Source organism: Cannabis sativa, unplaced genomic scaffold (assembly GCF_029168945.1).
Source record: "Cannabis sativa cultivar Pink pepper isolate KNU-18-1 unplaced genomic scaffold, ASM2916894v1 Contig3, whole genome shotgun sequence".
Taxonomy (NCBI): Eukaryota; Viridiplantae; Streptophyta; class Magnoliopsida; order Rosales; family Cannabaceae; genus Cannabis; species Cannabis sativa.
The window spans coordinates 1,273,128-1,296,792 of record NW_026870039.1 but is presented as its reverse complement, the minus strand read 5'-3'; the positions used below and the strand labels follow the sequence as shown (position 1 = coordinate 1,296,792).

General features: G+C 30.5%; 1 protein-coding gene across 1 annotated transcript; it reads left to right on the top strand.

Moving 5' to 3' along the window:
* The first annotated feature begins 14,143 nt into the window (after window positions 1-14,143).
* On the top strand, window positions 14,144-18,791 carry LOC115710758 (boron transporter 1). Its single transcript, XM_030639125.2, has 12 exons — window positions 14,144-15,200; window positions 15,284-15,366; window positions 15,516-15,708; window positions 15,804-15,942; window positions 16,036-16,201; window positions 16,288-16,454; window positions 16,572-16,745; window positions 16,843-16,938; window positions 17,021-17,158; window positions 17,246-17,565; window positions 17,651-17,918; window positions 18,075-18,791. The coding sequence occupies exons 1-12, from the start codon at window positions 15,097-15,099 to the stop codon at window positions 18,396-18,398; spliced, it is 2,172 nt and encodes a 723-aa protein (XP_030494985.2). The 5' UTR covers window positions 14,144-15,096; the 3' UTR covers window positions 18,399-18,791.
* Window positions 18,792-23,665: the final 4,874 nt, after the last annotated feature.

Below are 23,665 nucleotides of genomic sequence, written 5' to 3'. Positions count from 1 at the left end.
AATCAGTTTTCTATTTTTAAAAGTAGAAAAGTGAAAATATTTTTCAAAAACATGTTCTATAAAACTATTTTTACTTTTCAATTTTATAATTAGAAATAAAAATTTTAAAAACAAAAAAAATCACTTTCAATATTTTCTTAAACAGTTTTTTTTTTCTTAATCAATCTTTTGGATTACGACCAGACCCGAACCCAAATCCCCTCCCCACGACCCTGGCGCTGAACCCGGCTTTTGACTTGAACCCGAATCCGACTCCGGACCTAGACCCGACTTAAATAAAATTAAAAAATAAAAATAAAAATGAACTTTACAGAACACACTTTTGTTTTCTGTTTTTAAAATTTAAAAACAAAAGTGGTTACAGAACGCATTTTTGTTTTTCAAAAATAAATTTTTTAAAAACAAAAATTTGAATTTCATTTTGTGATTAAAAAATTAAAAAACAAAAGTGTTACCAAACGGCACCTAAGTGTCACATTTTATTTAAGTTTAATACTTCATAAACGTACTATTCTTAAAAGTGTAATGTAGCCAAAAGTTTTAAATGATTAAAACAACAACATTTCTAAGTAATAAAATAGAACAAAACATCATGAAAATAAATACAAAATAATCAAGTGTTACAAATTCAACATACAAAAAAAATCTAATAAATATATATTATATTTTTCAATATTTTTTATCATATAAATAATTTTTTAATATATATAAATGTAATTGAAAGGATCGGTTTTTAATTGGATTTTGAGATTGACATCCAATAACCAATCCAATCCAATTAGAATCTAACTTTTAGCATCCAATCCAATCCAATTGTAATTGGATATCCAACTTTTTGTAATTGAATTGGATTGGATCGATTCGATTCAATTAGATTGGATTGGATGATGCCCACCCTAGTACACTCTATACTATCATATTTTAAAATATTCATTATACATTGTATTGTAAATATTGAAATATGTCAAATTTTTACTTATATTTCAGGTTGAAAGTATATACGTTTATACATGCACAGACTTTTAATTAAATTGAATTTATATTATTTTTTTAATTATGGTTCCTAATTAAGACATTTTATTTTTCTCATTAATTATTACTTATAGTAATTTAAATTGAATTCATATTTTTCTTTTAATTATAGTTCCTAATTAAGAATTTTTTTCTCATTAACTATTATTTATCTATATAACTATAATCCTAATATATAATTTCTCTCTTTGTTATTATCATGTAATAGTATTATAGATTTTATTAATTTTATTGACCATTAATACCCTCACTCACTCACCCATTACATCAACTCTATCTCACCGTTAGTCATCTACTTTTTCTATTTTTGGTAGTAACATGCTGCTTTTTTTTTGTTCATTTTTCTTTTGTTAATACACTTATTATGCATTGCAGTTTTATTTTGTGTAAGCGTGGAAACAAGAAGCAAACATATGAAAAGAATATTGCACAAATTTAAATTGGCTTCATTCTACACTAATGATTTTCTCTTTTTGGCAATTTTTTAAATAATATTAAATATTAGTTTTTTTTTCAAAAAAAAAAAAAAACTTATAAGACTCAACCTAAATATCAGGTTTAAAAAAGATATATCACATTTGAAAACTATCACTAAACTATCAACCCAAGTAAACCATATATCACTTTTGTTTTTTTTTAAAAAGTTAACTATAGTGATACTATCTCTATTAACTTTAAATTATCATAAATAAAAATAAAAGAAATATAACACTACACATGATTAAAAAAAATATCGTTTTTTTTTCCCCTAAATATTAAACTATCACCATAACGAATAATTTTTTTTTTCAACAAATCACGTAAAAATTCCAATCATATATGCTATAAACCTAATAAAATATACCACTAACAATATCTCTAACTAAATCTAATCAAACTCAATAAATAAATAAAAAATATCCCTAAACCATATAATATACATCCCAAGCTAATCAATCTATTTATATATCTATCTATATATATATGGAAGAGGTTTCAATGGTTACATTTTTATTGTAACCATCATGGTTACATTTTTTTAAGCCATTAGATTAATATTAAATGGTTGTGATTAATTTGGAAATTAAATAAAAATAAATAATAAATAACTTGTAACCTGAAAGTGACCTAATCATTTATTTCCTTATAAAAATTTAATTAAGATTAATTATATTTTAAAATTAAATTAATTATAATTATTAATTAATTTTTTACAATTTATTACTATATAAGGATTTTTTAACAATTTATATTTTATACTTAAATTATTTAAAATTTTATAGCAAAACTTTTTATAATTTAAAATTATACACATATAATTTCATAATTTAGATTTTATTATACTTGTAATATTAATTTTAAATTGTTACACTTAATTATTTAATTTTTTTATTTAAATATTTAAAAAGTTAAAAATGAAATAAGTTGAAGGATTTTTTAGAAAAAAAATGGCTGCACTTGTTATCGATTGATTAGCTTGAGGCCTCATACTTAGTTCATATAATTGTAACAAAATAATTAAATATCATTTAAAAATAATTAATTATTTGAAAATTTATTATAAGAAGAGAATTTTAATTTGTGTCAAAAGAAGTTTAATTTTTGTAAAAAAAATAAATTTTATTGTAAATATTATAATTAAATGGCTTAATTATTAAAATAATTCAAGTAAGGATTTAAATATAAATATTAATTGCTAAAAGAGTTCTTGTTAAATATTTAATTAATTATTTTAAGAAAATAGTTAATTATAATTAAATAATTCTAAAAAAGGAATGTCTATTATTTAATTAATTATTTTAAGAAAATAGTTAATTATAATTAATTAAATCTAAAAAAGGAAAGTCTACCTATTAGTAACCTACTATTACAGGTTAAAAAAAAAAATGTAACCATATGGTTACAATAAAAATGTAACCATTGAATAGTCACCCATATATATAGATATATATAAAGAAGAAGTATGAGGCGGTGCTACATGTAAATATAGTATCGGTCAAACTAATAATTCTTTTAGAAAAAATAATTTTAAAAAACAAATGCTAATTAAAATAAATTCATATTATTCAAAAACGAAAAAACATTATATACATATTAAATGAAATAAAAACCAATTTTTCCATTTTCTTTCAGCCATATTATCTTTACATGTTAATAATAAACTTTGATTCTCGATTCAAATGCTATTTTTCAATTTTATTTTCGTATATTCAAAATTCTCATTCCATAAACTTTCTACTAATATTTTTCAATCGATAAAACAAAAATGCAAACTTTAATTCCGTACGAAAAATTAAACTCTCAATCCCAATATATAATCAATAGAAACAACATCAAATTTCAAGTTCTCAAAATCTATAAAAATAAATAAATAAATAAACAGATCTCATAAACACAAACTCAAACATTAGAAACTCAGTAAAACACTAAAACTCAAACATTAAAAGCACACACAATAAAAGTCAAACTCAGAGCTTAACACACACATCAGAATAAAAATTAAAATATAAATAAAGATTTTATGCTACTATTTTTCGAATTCCGATATTTATTAGTAACAAATTTAATATTTTAAGTATTTATGTCACAAATTTTTTAATTTTAAGTTAAAATTTTAATATAATTTTATTAAGTAATTATTATTAATTAAAATACACAATTTATATTTTTTCTACATATAATTAAAATATTTTATATATTCGCCGCGAAGCGTGGAATGTTTATTAGTTTATTATATATTAAGAGAGATACATATTTATATTTAAATTTTAAACTAGTTTAACTGATGCTCACTAATTATTATTTCGAAAAGGAAAAAAGAAACAAAGTTCCGTATACATAGAATTGAAATCATGGCCCGTACGCGTATTCTTCACAAATTTAATTATTAAGACGCAGTTAACGCCATGCCAAGAATAATAAGAATAAAAAGAAGGATGTATTATATAATATATAGTATAATTATAGTACAGTTGGAAATGGATATTAAAGAAGCAATTAATTGGGTGAGCACAAGGTCAAACTAATTAATAATTCATTTTGGTTAACACCAGCCACTTATTATCTTAATTAGTACAATCAACAATCTATGATTTAACTAATCCCTTCTTCTCTGGCAGCTTACGCCATCTTTTTTACAAAACGACAAACATTATTATCAGCAAATACATACACATCTATATATAAAATAAAAATACAAGATTGAATTATTATGGAGGATATTTAAATAATCTCTAAAAATGATATTTAAATTTCTATAAAATGATGGCTTCGTTCTGGGTCGGTGGTCTCCTATATTTTTCAATTATTATTATTTAATTTATATATATTTATTTATGTAAAGTGATCTCAATCACAAAAAAAAAAAAAAAAAAAAAAAAAAAAAATTACAACGGAAGGAACTTTCATCACCCAATTGCATATCTAAACTAAAAAAGCTACTGAAGAAAAAAAAAAAAGGGTAAATACTATTTTGGACCCTGTGTTTTACAAAAGTTACCAATTGGACTCTGTATTTTGTTAAATGACAAAATAGACCCTGTATTTTCTAAAATAGTACAAATAGGACCCTGAATTGATTTTTTGTCAAAATAAAGTTTAATTATAATCCGATTTAAAAGTGCTATGACAAAACTGTTTACATTTTTTGTATTTGTTCGTATTAAGCATTGTCTTTAAGTTGGTTGTATTAAAAAAGAAAGTTGTCAAAAATTAAGCTCAGGGTCCTATTTTTACTATTTTAGAAAATACAGGGTCCATTTTGTCATTTAACAAAATACAGGGTCCAATCTGTAACTTTTGCAAAACACAGGGTCCAAAATGGTATTTACCCAAAAAAAAAACATTAATATTATTTTCCAGGAAAAAAAAGACATTTTACAATTTTGTATACATTGTTTCAATTAATTACAAAATATGTGAAAAAAAAAATTATTATCATTTTCTCATACATTTTTATATATAATTAAAAACATTTTTTTAATTTTTTTTATAATATATATGGTAATAATTATTAATTATTATATATATGATAATATTTGTTATGTTTATTTTTATGTTTACAATTATAATAAACATATAAATAATATAAAACATTTTATATATATGTTTATTTTATATTCTATTAATTAAACTTACTAATTTAATAAACAAAATAATAATATTCACATAAGTTTATTATATCACTCTATGTGTGTTGTGTTTATTTTTTAGTAATTTTTTAGAAAATAAATAATATATATATAAAAAAAATTGTTTATTTTTATCTTATCTTTGTTTATTGTGTCATGTTTGTTTTTTCTAATTAAATAATTTTTGGAGTTTATAAAGTTATGTTTGTTTTTTTTTTTGATCAAAAAGGAACAATCTTCATTAATCACCAACAAATGAAATCTATACATTGCAAAGCCAGGTGAAAACTTTTGCTTCTATTTCCATTCCATCCCTATAAGCTTTTGGAAGGCAAACTTTTTCCCAAGACGCCACATGGATTTTGCTTCTATTTCCATTCTATCCCCATAAAAACCCTCTGCAAAGTTTCTCAACTTCCTTTGTAACACTTGGAGGCAAAATAAAAATGCTCATCCAATAGTTTCTTAGCCCAAGCAGAACAGAATGAATAAGTTGAGCTCTACTTGCAAACGAGAGATGCCTTGTTGTCCAGGTATGAAGTCTTTGCCTTATCTTCTTGATTATCATACCACAATCTTCAACTTTTCATTTTGTTGGTCTTAAAGGAACTCCCAAATATTTTAGAGGATAGGATCCTTCATGATGGGCCAGTTCTGTCATCATAGCCTGTTTGTCTTCCTCTTTCACACACCCCCCCCCCCCCCCCCCAAAAAAAAAAAAAATTTGAGGTGAGACTTGTTAGTATTGATGGCCAGACCTGAAGTTGCACTAAATTCATCCAGAACCTCCTTTAACTCCTGAATTGAACTTAAGTCCCCTTTGTGGAAAAACATCAGGTCATCCGCAAAGCAAAGATTGATAACTTTAATATTCTTGCATAAAGGGTGATACCTGATCTTTGATTGGTTTGCTGCTAGCAATAATCTCCTGGTCAAATACTCCATTATCATGACAAATAAGAGAGGAGATAACGGATCTCCTTGTCTTAATCCCTTCATGCCTTTGAAGCTGCCTGGCACTCTTCCATTCATCAAGACCGAATAGGAGGTAGCTTTCAAACAAGTCATTATCCACATGATGAATCTCGATGGAAGTTTAAAGTCATTCAATAACACTTCCAAGAATTCCCAACTAACTGTATCATAAGCTTTACTGATGTCCACTTTGAGAGTGCACCTTGGGGATATGTTATTCCTTTTGTAATTCTTCAAAAGGTCTTGAAGAATCATGACATTGTGGGCTATCGATCTCCCTTGAACAAACGCTCCTTGATTTTGATTAATCAGTACAGGAAGCACTTGAGGAAGCCTAGAACATAACAACTTCGAGATGCATTTGTACATAGTTGAGCAATAGGCTATAGGTCTGAAATCCACAGCCTTAGTAGGGTTTTCTGTCTTTAGTATGAGAGTGATCATGGTAGCATGTAATTCCCGAGGCATGAAGCCTGTCTTGAAGAAGTCTTCAACTGCTTTAGTGAATTCTGCTCCAAGTTTAGGCCACATAGTCTTGAAAAAATCTGCTCCATATCCATCTGGCCTAGGGGATTTAAATCAGGAATACTAAAGAAAGCCTTCTTTATTTCCTTGCTTGTGAAAGGTCTTATCAAACTCAATTGCTGCTCCAAGTTGAGTCTATTTCCCAATTCCAATACAATCTGACCTCAGGTTCTGAGTTGTGATAGAACTAGTCCCCATGTACCCTTCGAAATGCTGAATGAAGTGTTTAACCACTTCATTAAAGTCATCTATGATCACTCCTTGCTCATCTGTATAAGTAACAATGCTATTTTCCATCCTCCTTTTTTTCTTCAGAAAAGCAAGGAAGTAAGCATTGTTCTCATCTCCTTTACACAACCAAGTGACCTTGCTCCTTCGTCTCAGATTGCTGTGATACATCTTTTCTTGGGCATTAAATTCCATAGCTGCCTCTTTCTCTGCTAGCTGGTAGGACATGTCATCACTATGTTCTTGAGCTTGCAGTCTAGTCTCCCTATAATACTCCTTGGCCTCATGATACCTCTTTCCAACATCCCTAATTTTCTCTCTGTTGAACCTTTTGATAGTGTGTTTCAAACGCATGAGCTCTAAGTACAACGCAGTCATTCCCTCTCTCTTCATCCGCCTATGCCAATCTTCAAGCACCACATCTTTAAATTTAGGATGATCTGCCCAAAAGTTGTAATACCTAAACGGTTTGTGCCCAATTTCCTCATTAGGAGCCATCGAAATAACACACAAGCAATGATCAGATATAGTCTCCCAGCTATAGTGAGCTTTAGCACCGAGGGAAAGTTGTTTGTCCAGTCTTCATTCACAAGGGTATGATCAATCTTTGATTATATTCTCTTGTCCCCATCTTGATTGTTGGTCCAAGTAAAACCCGATCCAGTCTTAAGAAGCTTTTCCATGTAGCTTTGTGCCATCCAATCAGTAGCATCTCTGATGTCATTCAAAGTTACCATATTACCACCCTTCCTATCTTCCAATTCAAAAAGAGCATTGAAGTCCCCTGTCACAATCCACGATTTGGCCTTGAAACTAAGATTAAGCATTCCATCTCACATCCCTTTTCTCTCATCTATAGTGTTATAACCATAAACAAATGTAATGCTCATAGCTTTCGCATCACCGGCCATCTTCACATAGCAATAAACAAATTGAGGGTCCTCTCTAACAACAATAACTCGAGTGTAACCTTTCCTCCATATGATCAAAATACGTTTCTCAATGGTAGTACTAGTATAACCAAAAACTCCCCGATTAGCAAATTTCCTATCCATCATTTCTCTTATGCCACTAGTACTCTTTAGCTTGGTCTCCAATAAGCCACAAACCCCTATTTTATTCAAACAACACAAATCAAAAACTGTGTTCTGCTTTTCCATTTTATTCAACCCCCTCACATTCCAACACCCTATATTGGTTCTATCCATAGGCATCAAAAACAATAATAGAGTCACTATGTTCAGTAGCTACCTGAGAAGCTACACCATCCTCCTTTTGTTCCTGTAGCACTATGAAAGAGTTACTTGAGCTTTCAGCATTTCCTTTTGGCAAACTAGGATGTGTTGTTGTTGATAGCACTTTAGCCTTCTTTGGTTTCTCCCATTCTTGTTGGTTCTTTTGTTTATTTATTTTTTGATGTAAGAATTATACTTTAATAGAAAATTCGTTTACTAACTCATTAGAAAATAATCAATATATAGAAACAATAGAAAGAAAATATACTTATTTTACTATAGTATAAATTGACTATGTCTATTTTTATGTTTACAATTATAATAAACATACTAATAATATAAAATACTTTGTATATATATGTTTATTTTTTTTCTATTTATTAAACATACTAATTTAATATACAAAATAATAATATTCACATATATTTATTATATTACTCTATGTGTCATGTTTATTTTTAGTAATTTTAAGTATTGATTTATATTTATATACATTAATGTTTATAATTTTTATATTGTATTTTATTAAAAAAAATTATTAAATTATAATAATTCATACTAAAATAAATAATAAATATTTATCTTTTAATAAAAAAAAAATATTTAACTTGTTTATTTTTATAAAACTGTTTAATTAATTTTACAGAATTGTTTATTTTAAGTTTTAGTAAACATATTTTATTATTTTATGATTAAAATGTATGGATTCATGTAATAAGTTTTCAAAATGTATAAGTTTTTAAAATAAATTTTTTTGCACGTTTTTTATAATTATATTGTTTTTGTTGTACATTTATAAAAAAAAAAGCCCAAAAAAATTCTTTAAATTCTTTGAATAAGGATGTTCTATTGGAGCTATATTTTTTTTTTCGGTAGAAGGCTAGTCAATACAAATTAGCACACTAAATTGACAAACATAAATTTAATAATATAAATATTTTTATTATGTTAAAAAATATATTTATGATACTATTATATCATTCAACATATATGAGACTATAGGGAGGGTGAGCTTTGCTAGGGCTTCAACTTCAGTCCCGTACTAGAGCCATGGTAGGTCGAGGCCTGTAGCACAAGAGTGCATCTTAGGGATCTGGTTCTAACACGTCTGAGCGATTGAAGTTGAAAGGAAAATAGGACGTTATGGTAAACAAGAAACATGGGTTGATGTCTTCCGATTTGGTCATTAAAACCAAATCTATGGGAGAGATTTTAGGTATCGAAGCTCTATCAGTTTTTTATGACGATTTTCACAATGGGGAAGGGAATGAAATGGGAGACAAAGCAGCACAAACTATTGAAGAAAAAGGGCCTACCCTGAAATTTAGTGAGTCATAGGAAAAAAAATATTTTTGAGCCGTTATTTAGAAAATAAAATGTGTATTTTGAAAAGGGAATAATTTATTTTGAGCCCTTGGGCTAGGTGGGCCCTAGGCTTGCTGGGCCTGTGAAGAAATAGCAGAAGTACTCTCTCCGAAGTAGTTGCTGGTGTAGTTGCAAAGAAAACATGAGGCCAGAATAGATTTTGTGAGCTTTCTAGAGGCTATGAAACGTTGTGAATCACAAGTGAAATTAGTTAAGGGTAGTGTTCCTCCTATTTTACATCCCTCTCCTAATATGATTCAAAATTTGTGTGGGAAATTTGGAAAAATTAGGCAAGAAGTCCTAAAAGAGCTTTTGGAGTAAAAATAGATATGGTGGATATAGAAGAGGAAGTATTATATTGGAAAATAGCTATGATGTGCTATGTTCTTCGGCCTAACCCCCCTTTGGGACCTTTTGAAGGTCTTTCTCGTAGGTTTTAGAAGGAGAAAGGCATGGATAAGGTAGGGGTTCTCAAACCAAGGGTGTTTATTGTGTGTTTTCGGGCAATTAACATTGGAGATGCTATCTCAAATGGAGGCCATTACTTTTTTTTATAAGAAACTAAACGACAATCATGAAGCCTTGTGAGCCTTATACTGATCTCCAAAAGGAAGATATATATTCGACTCCTACATGGATTCAACTATCTAGTTTATAATACGAATGGATGCTATACTGTTAAAAGTGGATATACTTTAGCGCATGAATTGGCTCGTGAGAAGACTGGGAGTTCAAAAGTTGTCTAAATGGAAATGGTCTTTGGAATTTAAGGGTGCCCCAAAAAGTTAAAAAAAAAACATTTGTGGCGTATGTTTTATCGGGCTCTCCCAACAAATTCCCAATTGATACAATGGAAAATCCATATTCAGTCTACTTGTCATAAGTGCGGGGAGGAAGCGGAGACACCGAAACATGCTTTGGTGCTTTGTTCTTTGCTGATTTCGATGTGGCAAAGGTTACAGATGTGGAATCAATTGTGTCGGCTTAGGTTTGGCTTGTTATCATAGTTATTGGTTTGGTTGTTTGATGAGCTTGATCAAGATGCTTTTGCTTTTTTAGATATGGTATATTGGTGGCTGTGGCATGATCGAAATTCAGTTTTGTTTGGTAAAAAGCAATTGAGGTCGGAGGTCATAGGTGATTTGGCGAGAGTCTCTTTAGAAGAGTTTCAAGGGGCTGGTACGGTTGGTGCGGGTTAGGAATAATGGCCCTCTTATTGCTGCTATTGGTGCGTTTACTGGTGCACCGGGTGCGACTGTTGCTACTAGTGCAGTTTTTGTGTGGTTGGTGCAGCTGCTGCTAATGGTGCGGTTGGTTCAAGTAATGAGTTTCTGGGTAGTGGAGCTGGTGCGGGGCAAGGGTGGGTAAGTAGGGGTGAGAGGGTGAGGGGGAGGGTTGCTGGTGCTTGCAGAAGATGGCAGCCTCCTGTTGATGGCAACTTTGTGTTGTCCATTGATGCGACTGTCACTCCAAGTAAGGGATTTGTTGGTTTTGGGGGTGTGATTCGAGGTGAGGAGGGGTTTGTGTGGGCGGTGTGGGCTATTGGTGGGGTTGGTGAGTTCCAGGTGGTGGTGGCAAAACTTCTAGTTTTGCAGTTGGGTTTGATTTGGACGTCCAGGTTGGGCCCCAATGTGATGAGAGTGGAGATAGATTCTTCAATAGTTAGTAGTTTGGTGAAATATGCAGACTCTAATTTTATGTTTAAATCAATTATTGATGGAATTATTTCTCTGATAGCTGCAGTTGGTGGTGATTCTTGTTATGCCATTTCGTATTTTACAAATGGTGTAGCCCACGCACTAGCTAAGTTTATTACTATAGTTTGATAGGAGTTCGTGCTTGGATTAATGCTTATCCTAAATTCTTAAGTGCTCCTATAACAACTGATTTAATTTAATATTTTCGTGTTTGTCCTAAAAAAATAATACTCTCACTTAAAAATGTTCTTATATATTTATATATTTTTGCTTAAAATATATATATATATATATATTTAAAAAAAAAAAAAAGATAATACGCACTAAGAGATTTTAGGTGGCACATGCATGCATTGCATGAGATTCACTACTACCTACTATACTAATATACATATATGTTTTGTCGATATTATTTTAGCTTTTAATTTTTAAAAATAAAAACATAATAAATGTTGTAAGAATGCGGCCTATAAATTAGCTTAGATTGCAATTTCTACTCAAAATGAGTTACATGGTAGAACAATTTTTTAACCTCTATTTTCATTAATGTGTACTTTTTTTTAATCAAAATCTTTTGTGAAAAAAAAAAATCGACATGTGGAGAAGTAATTTTGATAGATTTATGAAAATAAATAGTTATTATTATATATATATATATATATTCAAATTTAGTTAATTTACTAAATTAATGTAAATCTTTTTACATATACCTACAACTACAAGGTAAATGTATAATAGATGATGAAGAAAAAAGTCATTACAATATATAAAGATATATATATATATACTAGAAGAAAGTTACGTGCAAGACACGTATATTTAGTTTTATGTTATGTGTTCTATAATTTAATTAAGAAAGATTCAATAAATAATCATATAATTTAAAATGATTTAAAAACTAATTTTAATTAGTGTGTGGGGTTATTTGAAAATCAATAGTGAAAAGTCAAATTTAAAATTTACAGAAAGAGAAGAGGAGAATGGAGATTAGCTTGAAATATATTTAAAAAATAATAATGCTACACACTTACTATGGACACTTAACTCGAGCCGGTAATAATAAAATTATAAAGAATAAGGGTAGCAGGCATATAACTGGACATATGAAAGAAAGAATATAAAAAACAAGAAATATGATAGCTTCCAAATAATATTATAACAAAGCAATGCTCTCCAAATTTATCTTAATATCATTCTTCTCTTGAAGCCTCTCATCAATCTCATAGCACTCCATGATAGATTCAACAAAATATATGTGTTTATGTATATTTGGATTCAACAAAATATATGTGTTTATGTATATTTATTTTGAGCAAATCAGTAAACATATATTTTCAACAAATTAACCCGATAAACTCAAGATCCACATATATATAGCTAAGTATTCAAATACAATTGTAAAATCTAAACTTAAAACAAAATCAAATGGACAATTCATGCTCAACTAATAAAGCTATATATATACTGTTATGATTACATCAACCCAAATATTCTTACTTGCTATAACCGAATTATAAAAATTAAAAAGTATAATTTGAGATATATAGACTAAAATCATCCAAATAAATAAATAAATTAGTTACACGTAGAATTATAAATGATACTTTTTTTAGAGTGTGTTTGAAGCTTATGTGAAATTTTTTGGATCTCTTCACTACTATTTTTTATCTCTATTTTTTTTTGTATAAATATATATATGTATATAGAAAATTTATATTAAAAAAATGAAAAATATATGTACATATATTTTATTGTTGTTAATTAAATTCAAAATAGTATAGTAATAGAGAAAATTTAAAAATTAGATTTTTATTATGAATTTTTATTTATTTAAAATAATTAACTTTAATAAAAAAAAATTAGAAAAAATGAGAACGTACAAGATTAGGTATATATATTTTATTGGTTTTAATTAAATTCAAAATAGGATAGTAAATTTATGGTTAAATAATATCACATGAGAACAATATATAATATTGTATATATATAAATAATATCAGTTCAAATATCAAATATCAGTTTAAATTTTTATTTTATTATTTTATTATATATTAATAATATTTTATTATTTTATTAAATATAAATAAAAAGTCACACCCATGAATTTCTCATAAACCAATAATTTAGTTATATAGGCACACTTTATATAGAATAGATACACTAGGTTGATATTACGTATATAATTATTTTTTTTTAACATAAGTTCAATTAAGTAATGTTAAGTGCAATACATGTATGTTTAATTTTTTTTTTAATTAAGTAATGTATTTTTTTTTAATTTTTAAAATAGAGTTTAAGATTTTGATCATCTTTAAAAAAATTTTTAGCTATTGTTACATTAGTATGTTATTTGAATGTGATTATATAGATACATATTTTTTAAAATTTTAAATTTTTTTTAATTAGGTAAAGTATCCAATAATGCATATATTATAATTTACTATATTGTTGTTAACCAAAACTCTCATAACCAAATTTGAGTATGTTTATATATAGATTTTTTATTCACAAACTTTACAAAAAATATAGTGTGTAAATCGGTTTACCATAACTAAAACAAAAAACAATCAATTTCTTATTACAACCATTTTAATTTAAAATATAAAATAATTAAAAATATGGTTAAAAATATTTATAATATTTTAAATTTAAATTTTTTATGTAAAATATTTACATAATTATTTTTATTTTAATTTAAAGTTAAATTAATAAATTTTAAAATATGATAAAAAAATATTAATAATATTTTAAATATTTTAAATTTAAATTTAAATTTCTTTATATAAAATATTTATATAATTTTTATTTTTAAATATATATAATCATATTATAAAATTTATAAAATTAATAAATAATATTCTGTTTAATAATTAGTATATTCTGTTAAAGTTAACCTATAAAACCAAAATAGCCAGTTAAATCTAACTCCATTACATATCCATAATATATTTCAGAGAAGTCATTACAATATTTGATAAAGGGGGTGTTTGCCAATATGTCTTTTGAAAGTAAAGGTATCATGCAAATGTTTTAATAGTTAATTGGTCCATATATAAAATACAATTTTATGATGTTAAAGGTCAACTACAGGTTGTCGACATGGGCATGGCTTGTATGTAATTTACGAGGTTTACGTAGAGTAGAGACTCCCCTGTAACCAGGTCTATTATAAACCAAGCAAAGCCTCGCATGATCAACCATCAAATGTTTGAAGAAGAATATCCAACGGTGACCAAGTGGGTCCGGGTGCTGACATGGCAAATCCTAATTGGTGGAACATCAGAGTTGAGAGAAGTATACGTACGTAGATGATCTGTAAGACCTCCAAAAATGACTAATGACAGTGAGGTTCACTTCCTTCCCTTCTGACCCGCAACTGTGTCTGCTTCAAATCTACCTTCCCACCCTTCTAAAACTCTGTTTTTAAAAGCTTATATATTTGGAACCATTTCGCTTCCAAATTCTCGTATCAAATCATATCATATCATATACCCAGAAACCAGTTTTCAAGGCCCTTTAATTAATTCATTTGGAGTACTACTTTATGTAAATTACAATAACCACATCACAAGCGCCACAACCTCGTTAGACTTTTTCTCTTTTAGTTTTTCATTGATCAGAGTATGTAACCGTATTATTTCTCAGTTGAATCCTCAATCAACTCAGCAACCACATCATTCAAAGTATATATATATTTTTGTTAGATCGATCATGTAATTGTGTAGCTTAATATTAGTTGTTTGTTTTGGTCAATATCATCATCATCTTCTATTTGATGATCAAATAATGGCAACTCTGGTACCCATTACTCCAACAACTCCGTAGAAAATTGTAACATAGTAGAGAAGCTCTGTTCTTGCATATACATATAATATTACAATAGTTAATTAGTTAGATAGGTCACTGCTGAGAGAGAAAGAAATTAAGGCCATGGAAGAGACCTTTGTACCATTCCGGGGGATCAAGAATGACCTTAGAGGAAGATTGATGTGCTACAAGCAAGATTGGACTAGTGGCATTAAAGCTGGCTTCAGGTATAATATGTACAGTAATTAGTTGATCAAATTTAAAACTACTAAATTATATCCTATAATGACCTTGATTTCTGATGATGCAGGATTTTGGCTCCCACCACTTACATATTTTTCGCTTCTGCAATCCCAGTCATTTCATTCGGTGAACAACTGGAGAGGAACACTGGTATGTATAATTGGGCACCAACTTCTAAAAATAAAAAGAAAAAACTTTTAGATCTGACTTAGAACATTCTACTTTTGCCTAAAAAGCAGTACTTTTATAAACATATAATCCTTCTTTTAAACAAATTCTATTGGCTTTGGTAATTACAGATGGAGTTTTGACGGCAGTTCAAACCTTGGCATCCACAGCGTTATGTGGGATTATACATTCAATCATCGGTGGTCAACCTTTGCTGATTTTAGGAGTGGCAGAGCCTACTGTCATCATGTACACATTCTTGTTCAATTTCGCTAAAGAAAGGCCTGACCTTGGTCGTGAACTCTTTTTAGCCTGGACAGGATGGTGAGTTGCCTTTTCTCTGTTTTCTTCTGATTAATTATACTTGTTGTACAAATTTATATATGTAATATATGTTCTGACTTTTCTAAACATTAAAGGATATGTGTTTGGACTGCATTTCTGCTGTTCATGCTGGCTATATTGGGAGCTTGTTCAATCATCAATAGGTTCACCCGTGTTGCTGGAGAGTTGTTTGGTCTCCTTATAGCCATGCTCTTTATGCAGCAGGCTATTAAAGTAAGAACTCTTAATAGCACAAATTTTAGCTTTAGGGTACTGTTTAATGCAGCACTTGAATTAATTAACTCTTTGTACTTTTTGGTGTACTAGGGAATTGTGGACGAGTTTCGCATACCAAAGAGAGAAAATCCTAACTCACCACAGTTTATACCTTCATGGAGATTTTCAAATGGAATGTTTGCTTTAGTTCTCTCCTTTGGCCTTTTGATCACTGCATTAAGAAGTCGAAAAGCAAGGTCATGGAGATACGGCTCTGGTATGATGAACTCCAAAATGAAGTGCTTATGAAACATTTTCTCATATTTTTTGTTTCTAAGCTAAGCTGGTTGAGTTTTTGAACAGGTTGGCTTAGAAGCCTAGTGGCAGACTATGGTGTGCCACTAATGGTTCTAGTGTGGACAGCAGTGTCATACATACCATCTAGCAATGTCCCAAAAGGGATCCCTAGGCGACTCTTTAGTCCTAATCCATGGTCTCCCGGTGCATATGATAATTGGACTGTGGTTAAGGCATGTTGACATTTATCCACCTTTTGTGTTTGTTTTAAGCCATTTTCCTCTGTTTTTTTGTGTATTTATTCTCAACGTTTGATTGCACTAATGATGAGTTTCATTTCAAAATGACAGGACATGCTCAATGTCCCAGTTATCTATATCATAGGAGCATTCGTTCCAGCAACAATGATTGCGGTGCTTTACTACTTTGACCATAGCGTAGCATCACAGCTTGCTCAGCAAAATGAGTTCAACTTGAGAAAGCCTTCTTCTTACCATTATGACCTACTTCTCCTAGGATTTCTGGTACAAACACATTAAAAATTAAAGACCAACCCTTTAATATATATGTTGTTTGTTACATTTTCAAGTGCTGAATTCTACTTCGTTTGGATGATGACAGACTTTACTGTGTGGTCTGATTGGAGTGCCACCATCAAATGGAGTCATCCCACAGTCCCCAATGCATACCAAGAGTTTAGCTACTCTCAAACACCAGGTACTACTTCTCTGCTATTTAACATCAGAACAACTACATCTCTTTTATTTTGAGTTGATCATTACTTATTTCTCTTTTGCAGTTGCTTCGTAACAGACTTGTTGACTCAGCACGTAGAAGTATTAGGAAAAATGCTAGTTTAGGACAACTTTACGGTAATATGCAAGAAGTTTATCAACAAATGCAGACCCCTCTAATTTATCAACAGTCCTCAGCTCGGGTAATTAAGCTTGTTGTTTAACATTTATACATTTAACATCTTTATCAAGATCAAGGTTGAGTGTAGTGTTTATCAAATGTTGGGCAGGGATTGAATGAGTTAAAAGAAACGACAATTAGTGCAGCTTCAAGCATGGGAAACATCGATGCACCAGTAGACGAGACAATTTTTGATGTGGAAAAAGAGATAGATGATCTTTTGCCAGTTGAAGTGAAAGAACAGCGTGTGAGTAACTTGCTCCAGGCTACAATGGTGGGAGGATGTGTTGCAGCCATGCCTGTCCTCAAAATGATTCCCACCTCAGTCCTCTGGGGATACTTTGCTTTCATGGCAATCGAAAGCTTGCCCGGTAACCAGTTTTGGGAAAGGATCTTATTACTCTTCACCGCACCTAGCAGAAGATTCAAGTAAAACACACATCATAATAATTATTTTAATTCCAACTTTTATTCATTCGCTTTTGTCTTTAAATATTTGGTGTTTGGCAAACAGGGTGCTCGAGGACTACCACGCAACATTCGTGGAAACGGTGCCGTTTAAGACCATAGCAACATTCACAATTTTCCAAACAGTGTATTTGCTCATATGTTTCGGCCTCACATGGGTCCCAATAGCGGGTCTCATGTTTCCACTAATGATTATGCTTTTGGTTCCGGTAAGACAATACTGCCTCCCTAAATTTTTCAAAGGGATTCATCTCCAAGACCTCGACGCCGCCGAGTACGAAGAGGCACCAGCTCTGCCTTATAATCTCGCCACGGTACTCATTTTTCATTTTTTTTTCTAAACATTTGCTATTAGGCACCAGCATCATCACAATTGACACTTTAGGAATATTTAACCATTTTCCATAATTAAATTAAAAGAAATGAAATATATATATCTACAAACTAACATAAACTTATCATGGCAACAGGGATCAGAGATTGGAGCGGGGGCTTCATATGCAGGAGATGGTGAAATTTTAGATGAAGTTATGACCCGAAGCAGAGGTGAGTTCAGGCGCACGAGCAGTTCTAAACTCACGAGCTCTACGTCGACACCAGCCCACAATGCCCCGAGAGCTTTCGAGAGCCCGAGTCAGGTGGCGCATGGGTACAGTCCTCGCGCAGCAAGGGAGATAAGAGGAGAGCCAAGTCCACGTGCAGGCGGACGAGGGGGAGGGTCGACTTCGAGTCCAAGGCCACCTAACCTGGGAAAGAGCCCTCTAAGCAGTAATACTACCACGCCACTTAATTAAAATAAGGATAATCATATTGCACACATAAATTATACACAAATTTAATCCACACTTACGTAAAGTAATTTTAACCAATTATCTATCTTTATTTAAAGATGGATCTATTTGTTAAAAATAACTTATCACATGAGTATGTGTTAAATTTGTATATAATTTATGTGTGCACTAATAATTACTCTTTGAATAATTAATAGGTTTTACCTATTTTTAAGCTCTAAGGGCTAAGCAAGCTTGGATTATGTTGTGAGTTGTCGTTTTTCTTTTATATGTTTTGTGGTTTATTATATGATGATCACTTCTTCGTTGTATAAAGTCCTTTGGTTGTAACTAATAGTTATTGATCTTTATATTGGTATTTCTTAATTAGTCCAAAATCGGAAGAAAAAGAACAAATCATATTGCATCCATGTGTTAAAAATAAGTTGTTGATAAGAACTTTTTATAAGGTTTCAAATCTTATATTATATTCTCTTTCATATGTAAGACCATAAAATGGAGACCTAAGGTTGAGAATATAAATTACACAACAATAAACCTTTCCAAATCCATCAAAATTGTTTTGAATTATTTTATGTATTGAACAAGTACGTGCAAAGGGCTGGAATAAGGGTATGAATAATTAAAGTTTAAAAATAGTCTGAATAAAATTTTATGTTATATAGTGTAAGAGATAAAAATAAGCCTAAAAGTAAAAAAATAATTTCAAGAAATAGAAATAAGAAAAAAGAGTTGATGTTATAATATCATAGACGATAAATGCACTGTTTCACTAAAGAAAGAAGCAAAGCAAGAAACTCGAAGACAAAAGAGCAGAGTTCTTAATAAGAAGAGATGCAGAGAACAACTCAATAAGGAAAAGAAAGACGCAATTAATAGATTCAAAGGACGAAAAGAGGAGGTGCAATGAGCAGCAGATGAGAATTAGCGCACATGAATGAATCAGAACAGAAAAGAAGAATGAAGCAGACATTCATTCCCGCCTATAAATAGAAGATCCTTTCACTCGAAAAATAGACAGATTTCGGATCACACCAAACTAGTTGATATTTTGTCAAAATACACCCTCAAATTCATATCTAAACTCCGAAAGCAAGTGACCCAGACCCGATTAAGAGAGTTAAGAGAAAAATTGTGTAAACCGATTGAGAATGTAATTTGAATAGATCAAACCTGGTGTAAACGATTCAAAGTCTCAATAAAAAATTGTGCTTGAGCCAATTTTCAGCATCAACAGTTGGCATTGTTTGTGGGAACTTCATGACACTTCTAGAAAAATGGGTTTCAGTGACCCATTTTAAGGGACTCTAAATATTTTTAGTAACCCTTCATTGCGGGTCACTAATGCGAGAGACTGGAAATGTGATATTTAGTGACGCTTCAACGAGGTCACTAAAACTTTTTACAGTCTCTCGATGCGCGTCACTGCAAACTTTTAGAGTCCAACTTGATTATAATAAAAAGATAATAACCACCCTCATAGTGTGTCACTATATTTATTTTTATTTTTATTTTTTAAAAAATTATATTTTCATTTTCAACTAAAATTATAAAACTAAAAAACAAAATGACAAAATAGAAAATATTATTATTAATTAAAATATTTATTTTTATTAAGATTATTAATGAAAATGGAATACAATCTTCACACTCAACTTTAATTAAATTACACATTATATGAGGTTTAATACAAACTCATATCAGTTTCTATTATTAAAACATTGAAAGACACAAATAAAAGAAAACCGAGATTACGTTATTTATCCATTATTCATTTAGAATGAAATAAACTCAATTCAGTTTCAAAGTATTACACAGTGTACTCTTGTAACAAAATAAACCTAAGAAAAAATTTAGATTCAAAGTCTGTCCAAGTTCGAACTCAAAGTTCCCCACACTGCCAACCACGAAAATCAAACACCAAGCTCGTACCCCAAGCCCTTCGAACATGAACGCCGATCATGTACCCAGAATCACAAACAACATTAAAGGTGAAACCCACGACCACCTATATATATAAACGTCGTCCAACTGCATAGATCAAAGACACATAGCTAGAGAGAGGGAGACACAAATATTCAGATTGTAAAAAAAAATGTACTGAGTAAGCCAAAAATTTGGGTGAACTTAGTTGGGGTTTTGGTGGCAGAGACATCAACCGTGGTTCTACGGTGGTAGAGAAGAAGGAGACAGCGTAGGGATAAGACTCTATTTTGAAGTCTTATTAGGTAAACAATGGGCTCAAAGTTTAGAAGTGTTTATCATCAGTCAGTGGAGCTCACCTTGGCCTTTGGAGGTTGCCGTCTTCAATGGAGGATGGTTGGTATACTATAGATCTCAAAGGGAGGAGGGCAGGTTTTGGAGACCAATGCGAGAAGAGAGAAGAGATGAGAGAAAAAAATATCTGAAAGAGACGATATTGAGAAAGGAGAGAGGGAAACTATTATTAGGGTTTTGAACCTGTTATCCAAAATAATTTTTTTAATAAAAAATATATAAAAAAAATTGATAAGATCCATTGAGAAAGAGAGAGAAACTATTACCGTGTCTTTTTAATTTTTAATTTTTTATATTTTTTTATTAAAAATACCTATAGTAGCGCGTGAGGCATCCCGGGACAAGCTTCCCCAGTTACTCCTAATGTGACTCTATTAGTCAGTTTTTTAATAAATAAAAGAATTAGAAAATTATGGGTAACACTTTTTGGTGACCCTTCATATTTTTAGTGATCCACAATATGAGAGACTAACACCATAAGTTTAAAGTCTAATTATGTGGGTAACTAAAAATCATTCTTAATTATTTAGTGACTCGCACAAAAGTGAGGGTCACTTTATAGTTTCACTAAAAGGATAAATTGTAATACTGTGAACAAAAAGTTGATGCTGAAGATACGAACTAAGATGAGAACGAAAAAATGTATGGGAGAAACTAACAGGTCCAAGTGTCCAAGTGCAGGAGATACATTGAATCCAGACATGGATCTGAATATTGTGTTGGCATTGGAAATGAGAGAAATGAATTAGAGAATGACTGCAAGAGAGATCACAACGAAAATATGCAACAACTCGCAAAGGAAAAATTCCAGCTGGAACAATGTGAAACCAAAGAAAAATTTCAAAACAAGATCAAGATGAAAACATACATTATCAAGAAGTTGTTCATCGCACAATACAAAAATTCATGGCTAAAATAGCCGACATGCGAAACAAAATGGATAGAACTCAAATTCATTATGAGCTTGGGCAAATAAATGGGTAAGATCCTCAGCAGACAACTACAACTGATTAAGTGCAGCCTATTATGATACCTCAGAACTCTGAAACGGAGATGAGAAATCAACAAGCAAAAGTATTAAAAGGAAATAAAACCATTAACGAAGTAAAACGAATAAATAAAGTAAATAAAAATCATAATTTTGTGCCAAAATTAGTAGGCATTCCAAAAATACTTTAATCGAGAAGGTAGAATTCAACAAATAAGGATAGAGTGTAATATAGCTCCATCAATAATACAACAAAGAGTGTCGATAATAAATACTCAAATGCAGCCTTTGCACTTTGATAAACTTAGAGAAGATCTGTCAATAGTGAAAGAACAAACGGAAAAATTAGAAATTGTGGCAAGAAAGTGAGGTGGATGGATCAAATAATTAGATGACCCTAACAGAGCAGCCATGAGGAATGTAGCTAAATCTCGTTTTGCTAAATGAATCATCGATGAGCCAAAGCCAAAATGATTTACTATGCCGACTTTTGCATTATTCAATGGCGAACAAGATTCATTTGAACATGTGCTCCAATTTGAACAAAAGACGGTGTTGGAGACAAGCAATCCAACAATCCGGTGCAAGGCATTCTCTAAAACCATAATAGAATCAGCTCTGTTATGGTTCAAACAATTAAAATAAGGATCCATTTGGCCTGCTTGTTTAGGCGCGTTACAGTAATTTCTTAATTATTTTTCCAACCTTTGTTAATCAAAGAGTTAGTGAAAACGTGAATAATTAAAACTTTTATATATAAAATAAAATTTACTTAAATAAAAATATCTCTTACAATTTTTGGGATCTTGTATTTAAAATTTTAAACATTTCAAGATACATTATAAGCAAAAAGTGTCGCCCAGTGACTACAAAATTTGAGCCTACCATCTTGAAGCACCAAATAGTTGGGCTTTGCTAGAAATTAGGGATTTTTTTCATTTCAATTTTTTTAATGGACTTTCTAATTTCTCTCTCTTTTTTTTAATTGAAAATAGTTGGTTGACGTAAGAAAATTCCAATCACGCCTGCTGCAGCAATAATTTTGCAAAGTTTTTGCAAAATCATATGTGACTGTCCACTAAGCCTCTTAAATTGTAAGTTCACTTTTTGCTGCAGCAAAATTGTAATGAAATTCCAGCAAAACCACTAGACTTCAAAACTTGCCCAAGCCACTAAATTTTGTTTCTTGGAGCACCTAAAATACAACCCAAAGTGTAAAATCCAATTAAAAATAAAAATAAAAACTAGAAATTGACAACAGAAATTAAACATAATTATTTTTTTTTTCAAAGAAAATCAACTAGAGTTATAAGATTAAAAACAAAGTTGAGAAACTTAGGTTGCCTCCCAAGAAGTGCTTGATTTAAAGTCACTAGCTAGCTTGACTTTTGGAGAAGTGATTATCAAAGAACGGCTTCCGCCCATAGAGAGTGACATATTCCCTCACATATGGGGTAATTATTTTGGACGCCCTCAAGCTTGGCGAGATGTGAAATTTGCGAGCTCCAATGTTCAACTTGACTCTTCTTAAATGATTAATGGAAGCCAAGGAATGACGCTGATAGAGGTGGATTGTGTGGTAGAAAATACGAATCTTGATATGTGTACTTATCCATGACTATTTTCTCACTATATTGATACCCAAATACTTGTGTATGAGCGATGGTGGTAGAATTAGCATTTCTTTTTGCTCAAATAATTTCTCAACACCTTGGGTAGAGATAGAATTCAACAAATTTGAATTTATTATTTTCTCTCCTTTTTCTTCATCATTTTAGATTGAAGTAGGCTCCATTTGATGCTCAAAGGTTTCCTCACACTTCTCAAAATCTTCGTTGTTTTTCCAAGTAATTTCTTCGCCGTCTAGCCACACATTTCGCATATCACTTGGAAATATACCTTGAGAATTATTATGCAACTCCCAAGATAACTTCTCACTTGAGCTTAGGGTTCAGGATTTGGGGTTTTCAGCGATGAGGGAGAGTAGTTGGGGTGGGTTAGGGTT

Excerpts from the sequence above, each read along its gene's own strand:
- LOC115710758 (XM_030639125.2), top strand. The coding sequence starts at position 15,097 with ATGGAAGAGACCTTTGTACCATTCCGGGGGATCAAGAATGACCTTAGA. Across the intron at positions 16,202-16,287 it reads GTCATGGAGATACGGCTCTG|GTTGGCTTAGAAGCCTAGTG; the intron begins GTATGATGAACT and ends GTTTTTGAACAG. Across the intron at positions 16,939-17,020 it reads TAGCTACTCTCAAACACCAG|TTGCTTCGTAACAGACTTGT; the intron begins GTACTACTTCTC and ends TCTCTTTTGCAG.